Source organism: Salvia splendens, chromosome 17 (assembly GCF_004379255.2).
Source record: "Salvia splendens isolate huo1 chromosome 17, SspV2, whole genome shotgun sequence".
In the NCBI taxonomy this organism is placed as follows: domain Eukaryota; kingdom Viridiplantae; phylum Streptophyta; class Magnoliopsida; order Lamiales; family Lamiaceae; genus Salvia; species Salvia splendens.
The window spans coordinates 5,185,370-5,194,359 of NC_056048.1; the positions used below are offsets into that span (position 1 = coordinate 5,185,370).

The 8,990-nt window shown below is 42.9% G+C and overlaps 2 protein-coding genes across 2 annotated transcripts; one reads left to right on the forward strand and one right to left on the reverse strand.

Moving 5' to 3' along the window:
* The first annotated feature begins 1,117 nt into the window (after nt 1–1,117).
* On the forward strand, nt 1,118–3,562 carry LOC121774952 (serine/threonine-protein kinase STY13-like). Its single transcript, XM_042171871.1, has 6 exons — nt 1,118–1,454; nt 2,087–2,208; nt 2,443–2,639; nt 2,735–2,909; nt 2,997–3,131; nt 3,210–3,562. Exons 1-6 carry the CDS (start codon nt 1,166–1,168, stop codon nt 3,414–3,416), a joined length of 1,125 nt encoding a protein of 374 aa, XP_042027805.1. The 5' UTR covers nt 1,118–1,165; the 3' UTR covers nt 3,417–3,562.
* Nucleotides 3,563–3,624: 62 nt separating this feature from the next.
* Nucleotides 3,625–6,318, reverse strand: LOC121774951 (peptidyl-prolyl cis-trans isomerase CYP38, chloroplastic-like). Its single transcript, XM_042171869.1, has 7 exons — nt 5,996–6,318; nt 5,624–5,920; nt 5,335–5,534; nt 4,659–4,894; nt 4,371–4,513; nt 4,213–4,284; nt 3,625–4,115 (listed from the first exon to the last, which is right to left on the reverse strand). Exons 1-7 carry the CDS (start codon nt 6,164–6,166, stop codon nt 3,888–3,890), a joined length of 1,347 nt encoding a protein of 448 aa, XP_042027803.1. The 5' UTR covers nt 6,167–6,318; the 3' UTR covers nt 3,625–3,887.
* Between the last annotated feature and the right edge of the window lie 2,672 nt (nt 6,319–8,990).

Below are 8,990 nucleotides of genomic sequence, written 5' to 3' on the forward strand. Positions count from 1 at the left end.
ATTGTCAGTTTCTGCTCCACCTTCACGAAGAAGTGCACGGATTCCCCGGGATGCTTGGTAGCGTCGATTGCATGCATTGGCAATGGAAGAATTGCCCTGTGGCGTGGAGGGGGTCATACACGAGCGGTCACAAAGGCACACACCCCACCGTTATATTCGAGGCAGTTGCCGACTACCGGCTATGGATTTGGCATGCGTACTTCGAGGTCCCCGGATTGAACAACGACGTCAACGTGCTCAACCAATCCGACCTCTTCGCCGAAGTTTTGGATGGTAAAGCGCCGGCCATCAACTTCATCGCTAACGAAAATGAGGTACTATCTTGCCAACGGCATCTACCCGAAGTGGCCAACCTTCGTGAAGACGTTCAACAGGCCAGTGAACGAAAAACAGACTCTTTTTGCGCAGAAGCAGGAGGCTGCTCGAAAGGATGTGGAGAGGGCGTTCGAGATTCTCCAAGCGCGCTTCAACATTATCATGTATACGTGCATAATCTTGCACAACATGATTGTCGCCGACGAAGGACCTGAGGCGGGAAATTGGTTTGACCCAGAAACCCCGGGAAGCTCTACCGCAAGTAGTCCGCCTCGCAGTGGAGTGCATCCGTCTATACAAGATCGGTTGTCTATTCAGGTAAGGACACGTGATTCTACCGCCCACGCCCAACTCCAAGATGATCTAATGGAGCACATTTGGGCAAAATTTGGCAACCGGTAGACGCAAATGATCTTTCTTCTGCTTCTTTGAGCTTTGGGATTTTGAATTTAGAGAGAGTGAGTGGAAGAAATAAAATTATGTATTTTTCATATTTTTAGGATTTTTAATTATATATTTTTTAATTTTTTAAGAATTTTAAGTTGTAATTTTATTTTATTTAATGAAGTGTGTTTTTTTAATTGAATTTGTTGGAAATAAAAATAAAAAATGAAATTGAATGAATAGTTAAGGGATGAGATGTTTAAAAGACGGATAAGAGATGGACGGTTGCAGGTTCAGTCTCTTAGTTAAGAGATGGAGTGAAAAGTACCATAGGGCCCATGAATAGTTAAGAGATAAAACGGTTAAGAGACGAATAACCGACAGCATGATAGATGATAAAAGTTGCTTTCACTAACTAATCCAACACAAATACCCAAACGACATCGCATTTGCGCTTGCCGGAGAAATGGCGGAGGAAGACGTCCACGTCGGCGGCGGATTCGTGAGGGCGGATCAGATAGATCTGAAGAGCCTCGACGAGCAGCTCCAGCGCCATCTCAGCAAAGCTCTCACCATGGAGACGAAGAAGCAGGAGAATGGAGGGAATCAGCATCGTCAGCACGATGAATTGAGGGAGATTCCGGTGAAGCACGGCTGGGAAATCGACGCCTCCAAGCTCGTCATCAAATCGGTGCTGGCGCGCGGCACTTTTGGCAGCGTTCACCGCGGCGTTTACGACGGACAGGATGTTGCAGGTATATGTATTGATTTCTTTTAATTTTATGAACTCAGGCAAATGAGATCTCAATCTGCTGGCTGTTCGTGATTTTGTATGAGAATTTAGGCTGATTTCTGTGTTGTTTTCAATTTCAGTTTCCCCTTTTTTTGAAGTTGGTGAAAATAGGTTTTGGATAGCCATTGCTTGGAGTTCAACAAATCTGCTAACTCTGCATTCCATGTGTTTGTTAATTTGTCCCAATATCAGTAGGCATAAAACTTGTAGCAATTCTGGTCATTTTTTTTTCATAGACAGTTACAGGGCTGTTCATGTCAAAACTTTTGATGAATAGTAGAATTATGAAGAAAACAATTTTTGCCCTCAAATTCTTGATAATTCATACACCACCATTTATAGAAAAAACTTGATATTGAAGGAAAGATAAAACTTATTATGCAATGGTTGAACTGCATAGTTCAGACTAATTTGGAGCTGCTACTTAGTTTTTATCCCGTGTCCCTTTACTGATCTTAGTTGTTGAGTGTTGACCTGACTGGCTCCAAGTCTGTATCCCAATTTCTCGTCTCATTTGAAGTTCTAAGGCTTGAGGGTGAGAGCATTGGATTCATTTTATTTGCACTAGTAACAATTGATTTCTTCTATCTCCAGTAAAACTTCTTGACTGGGGTGAAGAAGGCCACAGAACACAGGCTGAAGTATCTTCCCTACGAGCAGCTTTCGCGCAAGAAGTTGCTGTATGGCACAAGCTTGATCATCCGAATGTAACAAAGGTAGCTATTTGCATCTTAAAATGTTTGATCATTGCTTGTCCTTTTATATTCTATTACAAATTGCTCGTATCTCTATTAAGATGAGGTGTTGGCCTCTGTGTAAGAACAAACTCAATATGCCTTTTGCTGTTTGGGATTCGCATCTTAAGCATTAATTTAGAACTATCCACTTTATGATGTTTTTTCGAGTATACCAAGATTTCTTCATTCCTTGGTGCTGAATCACATTTGTAGTTTGTTGGAGCTTCGTTGGGTGCATCAGAGTTGAACATACAAAAAGACGGCGGCCATCTGGGAATGCCGCGGAATGTCTGCTGTGTCGTGGTCGAATATCTACCTGGAGGTACCCTTAAAAATTTCCTCATTAGAAATTCAAGGGCGAAACTTGCTTTCAAAGTTGTTATTCAACTAGCTTTGGATCTTGCACGAGGGTAAGACTTCGCCTTGATCTAAATGTGATATATATTGATTTTATATTTTCTGGGATTATTACAATCACTTAACTATCCATGCCAAATTTTCACAGGTTAAGCTATCTTCACTCTAAGAAGATTGTGCACAGGGATGTGAAAACAGAGAACATGCTTCTTGACAAGAACCGAACGATCAAAATCGCTGATTTTGGTGTTGCGCGTGTAGAGGCTTCAAATCCTAACGAGATGACTGGGGAGACTGGTACCCTCGGTTACATGGCACCAGAGGTATATATCTATATCACCCTGATGCATACTAAACACGCTGTTAAGGATTATATTATACGGAGAGGCTTATTATCTTCGCTATCACAGGTCCTCAATGGCCACCCTTACAATAGGAAATGTGATGTATATAGTTTTGGTATTTGCTTATGGGAGATATATTGCTGTGACATGCCATTTCCAAATCTCAGCTTCTCCGAATTGACTTCAGCTGTTGTGCATCAGGTACATAAACCTAAACTCTGCGTTCTTCAAATTCTTCAGTTTTGACCTAAATCAATTGTAAATCGTCATCATATGCAGAATTTGAGGCCGGAGATACCTAGGTGTTGCCCGAGTTCTATAGCGAATGTGATGAAAAGATGCTGGGATGCCAACTCGGACAAGAGGCCCGAGATGGATGAAGTGGTTGCCATGGTGGAAGCCATTGATACATCAAAGGGAGGAGGCATGATTCCTCCCAATAAATCTCAAGGTTGTTTCTGCTTTCGCACGAGTCGAGGGCCTTGAGAAATTTCACCTATTTATGATGATGTTGCCCACCCATTTGAAGTTTGTACAGTGTTGATGTAATCATGTAATTGTTATTCAACAACCAACTCTGCAATGTGAAGATTAATAATGTATTGATGTGATGCAGATAATATTATGGAATATTTGATGTGCCAGTTATTTTTGAAGACCTAATGAATCTGTGGTTTATTGAATCGCTTGAACATACAACGAAAAACAAATGTATGGAATTCAGAACCGTAAATTACAATGAAACCACTCTTGAAAGTTAATTTACAGACAATTATTTGCTAAAATACGAGAAAACATATATGCTGTGTTACATCGAGAGCATCCCACAACTTATTTGATTTTCAACAAAAGGATATAGTAATAACAACATAACTGATACAAAGAATGAGAACATCTCTCTCGTTCGCTCGGGCAGAAAATTCGATAGATGAAACCGATAGCAGAAACTAGCTTTACCTAACTAGCAATCTTGTAGCTCGGGTTAACAAGATTATCTAAACCTGCTACCACTTGGATCGACTCTATAACATCGCCAACCTTGAGGTCTGCTAAAAGCTCTTCATTTTGCGTTACATAGCCGAACACTGCATATCGACCATCCAATATGTTGGCATTGCTAGGAGTTAGTTCACTTTCTTTCAACAGCCAAAATACCTGACTTGATGCAGAATTGTCCTCGAATTCCTGAGGATTACAAAACCAACGGCTTTCAAGAATTGTGCTCTTCGAAGGCACTGCTATCAAATAGATTATAGAGTCGAGGAAAGCTTAGAATGTTTACCTCTCGAGCCATGGCCATGGTTCCAAATGCATTGAATGGAAGCTTTGTTTGAGCCTTGTATAGGCCGAGCTCCTGTAACACAACGTGCATTATATGAAATTCACAAACGAAAACTTACATGTCAGTAAGTGATTCCACAAGGTATTGAGAATACTTACTTCTAGAGTTTCTCCATAGAAGGGTGCCTTTTCTCCAACCACCATAATTTCAAGAGGTATAGTGCGGACTTTTTCTGTACTAGGGTCGATGAAGCCCTCAGCAGGACCATCAGGATCTCCTGTTTGGACTACAAAGCCGTCCGCTGGAAAGAAACAAAATTACAGTTCTATAAGTGTTACTGAAATAGATAACACCAGATAAAAATTAGGGAATGTGTGCATGATAACAACTGACAAGTTGGGATATTTTTTCAAGAATAGTAAATAAGCCTTCTTAGGTATACTTGCCTCTTTGGATCTCCATTCCGTCATAGAAATGTCGTTCCACCAAATCCACAAAATTTCCAGAAGTTACAGGGGCATTGTAACCATCCAAAACTATACGAAATACACATTCCTCCAGGTTAGGGTTGTCCTTGACTTTGACCTTCATATCCACAGTTGCTCTTCCCTTCAGCAATGGCATGTTTTTGTACTCTTCTGATACTTCATATGGAAAGCCATCGACCATATCCTCTTCAACTCTGCAGAAATCCAATGCCCCAGGAATCTCAGCTGCAGTCAATGACAAGGGTCTAAATGAGATAAACATATTTTGGGAAGGGCTAATTCTTCATTTTTTTCTCCGATCTCTTGACCTAAATCGGATCCCACTACAAAATCTTCGAAGACTAAGGCCTGGAGTGGTTCTAATCCGCTATTGAGGTTTGAGAATATCTAGCCAGTAACATCTCCTTAATGATAAACTCGTGGAAAGTATCAGAAGTATTCAAACTCCATAAAAATACTCAAATTCACGCATCATACTAAGTGAATTTGAAGCACGCGTATATGATATAGCTAAAACCATTTTAATCCTAGTGTGTATCTCTCTTGCAAAATAAGCAAGATATCAAAACATGCCAGAATCTCAGCAAATCATATCTTTAAACACTGAGATTACTTAACAACCATCTCAACTCACCCTCCAACATAATTGAGCAGCTCCTTCTGCTTAGGTGCGACTCCATCCCGGTTCCTGTCCTCCACGATCTTCATCATCTCATCAAATCCCACCTCCAGTTTGTTAAGCAGTGCAATCCCATCATCCACCTTCGACTTTGCCAGACCTTTAACTATCATAGTCCTACCTTCCTTCAGCGCCCTCGACGCCTGCCTCACATTCTACACCTCAAGCAATACAAACAATCATCAAAAGCATAGCAAAAACAACAATTTTGACAAAACACAACAAATCACACAAAAGTTCTCACTCTTTCCACAGAATCAAGGGCTTTCACACCAGCAATCTTTAGACTATCCGTTATATCTTCCAGAGGCTTCTGCACCTCTCTTATCGCTTTGTTATCAATAGGCAATGCATATCTCAGTAAAGCTCCAGGGTTCTTAATTGGCGGCCCAGAAATCAGAACTGAAACATCCGGCAATGCCGGAGCAATAGCTGCAGCATTGGCCGATTCCAAGCTCCTCAAATCGCTAAACCCACCCAATAAACCTACTGCCAGCGCAATCGAAATCGCGCCTTTTTTAATTGAAGAAAACCAATCCTTCTGTTCAAAGCATGAATACTATCGATTAGAAACAGAATCATCCAAAATTAGTAGTAGCAAAATCGCGGAGCTCACCTGTTCAGAGATTGATTCAAATGCATTTGATTTTTGTGAGCACAGAGGCTTGAATTGATGAATGGGAGGGGTCGATTTGATGCAATTAGGTCGAGAGGTAGGGCTGGCAAGCTTCTGAGGTGCTTCGAAGCGTGAAAAGGAATGAGTGTGGCACGAAACAATGGCCGCCATTGGATTGAAAGGTCGCGAAGTTTTCAGCGCAGCGATTGCAGCATTGGCGGATTGCTAGGTGACTAGGAAAGGGAAATTGATTGGGGAGAGAGAGGATAAGGTTATGTGGCGGAAGAAAATCTGGAAGAGGCCATAGAGAGAGAGAGTGATGATGTGGAGAGAGAAGAGTCGCGTCAACCTCACACTCTAGATAAGCTCATCCTCAACATTAGATTTGCTGATCCGATCCGACCCGACCCGTTTTAAACCAGAATTGTGGGTTTCGGATTCGGAGCCCGAACTCGAATTCAAATAAGCATTCTGTCTTATCGGGAGATTATGTCATCCACAACGCTGTCACTTATCCGTCCCTTAAATTACTATTCATGACCGTATTGTACTTTTTTACTTCATCTGTTAACTAAGGGACGGAACCTCCAACCCTCCATTTATTATCCGTTTTTTAACCTTCTTTTATATTACTATTCATTCAATTTCATTTTTATTTCCAACAAATTCAATTAATAAAAACACACTTCATTAAAAATAAAATAAAATTACAACATAAAATAAAAATACAACTTAGAATTCAAAAAAATAAAAAAAAACACATAATTAAAATCCTAAAAAAATAAAAATTACATAATTTAATATACAATTTTATAGAAAATAAAAAAACTACTCCGCCGGCGAATCATCCTCCGAAGACGGTGGAGGTGCACTGAAGACCTGGAGGCGGAATACCAAGTTGTCTTGCCATAAACTCAATTCCGGCAATATATGCTTGGTATTGAGGAGGCGTCATGCGGGAAGTGTCCGCCATTGTGGCGGTCATGTACATGGACATTAGGGAGTTTGAGGGTGCCCCCGAGCCCGAGCCCGCCTGGCTTAATTCGGCTCGGCCCCTCCTCCCTCTAGCCGCCTTCGCCGCATTTCTCCCTTGCGGCCGACGGCGCCCACGGGAGGACCCTCCGACATCGTCTGTCGTGCCCTCAACCTCCTGCGAGGCAAACTCTTGTGCGGCGCTGCCCGAACCGCCCTCACTAGACGAGTATTGGCCACCGGTCGTGTGCTTCGTGCACTTCGAGGTCGAGCCCGAGCTGGACCGGACACCGCCGCCCACCTATCCTCATCTTTGACGACCTCCCAAATATCGACATATTTGAATTGTTTGGCGGTGTCGTCGTAGTAGACTAGCAAAGCCGACCTCAGAATGTTGGCTCCCGTGGCTCCGCTTTGGTAATGAGCCGCTTCACTCTTTTAGATGGCGCAGAATTTTTTGACCTCTCTGTCTACTCGGTCAAAGTGAGCGCGAAGCATCTTATATGTGCGGCGGCGGGACCCCTTCGGCTTAATCTCGTGGTAGGCCTCAGTGACTTTTCCGAGAAGCACTTCCAGGGTTGTTGATTCCCGACGATGGGATCGTACGAGACGTTGATCCAGGCGTTGTACACCGCCAGCATTTCTTTGGGGTTGTACGGATGTCGGCCTAGATCCTCATCTTCGTCCGCCTCCGCCTCCGCCCTGGAGCTTCCACCGTCTCGTACTCATTCCCCACCTCGACTTTCTCCTCCGCCTCGGCCTTCTTCCGGAGTGGGTTCAACGGAATAATCCTACCAAATATGGGATAATCCCTGCGAATAACTCGGGGCGGAGGGACGGGCGTATGCATCCACATCAAAATGGGGTGGTTGGTACCCCCCGGTGTCGACGAACCCTGGGTGCCCGACGTCGACGAACCGGATCCACCACCCAGGACATTGTACATGCCCCCCAGTCGCCGAACGCGTTGATGTCAAACCCGCCGGAGCAGCCACCGCCACCGCTACCGCCAGAGTTTCCGTCGCCGGACATTTTATGATGAGAGGTTAGATGAAAATTGGAGAGGAAATGGAGATGATTTGAGAATAATAGATGTGTATTTGTGTGTGAAATGATGATGAATTATGAGTATGAGTAAAAAATAAAAAAGAAAAAAAAAGAAAAAACGATAATATTACCGTTTTTCATTTTTAAATTTTTTTTTTTAATTCAGATTTTAAAAAATGATTTATTGCGTCAGCGTGACGATGCCCACTCGCTGATCGGCGAGTAGGCGTCACGCATGGCGCCAGAGCGCGCCACGTCGCCCTGGCGCGTGGCGAGACGTCTCGCCATCCGTCACGGCGGGACGGAACGTGTGGCGGGCTGGGGACAAGACGGGGCGCTGCAACGCGTCACACCGCCGTCTCGTCCCTTAGTGACGGATTACGGGCCACCCGCGTGACGCGTTGTGGGTAGCCTTAGAATAGGGATGTGGGATTAGAGATTTGTGCAATCTATTTTTTTATTATCACAAAATGATGCTATAACAAGAGTTTAAATAGATAAAATAAATCAGTCGACGAAAAACGGTTAGAAGTTGGGTTAAGATAATAACCAGTCGTACATAATACAATTCAAAAGAATTGAAAAATAACCAAGAAGAGGAAGATTATACGGAAATAAACTGAAACATAGAATTGAAAATGAAACTGTAAATCTCTAGTCGACTTAAGGAGTCCACTTTCCGCAAGACGGGATACATCCAGGTAGTTCTCTCAAATTTGGCATATTGTCCACATGAATAAAATGGCTTCGTCTCTGGTAACAACATCGCTGCCAACAGAGCTCCTCCGACAAACTAGATGATTATGAGGGCAAAGTTTCGATATAAGAACAATGTAAATAGAGGGAAAGAGAGAACTTGTATGCTTATGAATGCAGCGAGTTTATTGGTGTATGGAATGCATTGAGTGACTACCATATTTGAGGGAAAGAGAGAACTTGTATGCTTATGAATGCAGCGAGTTTATTTGTGTGTGGA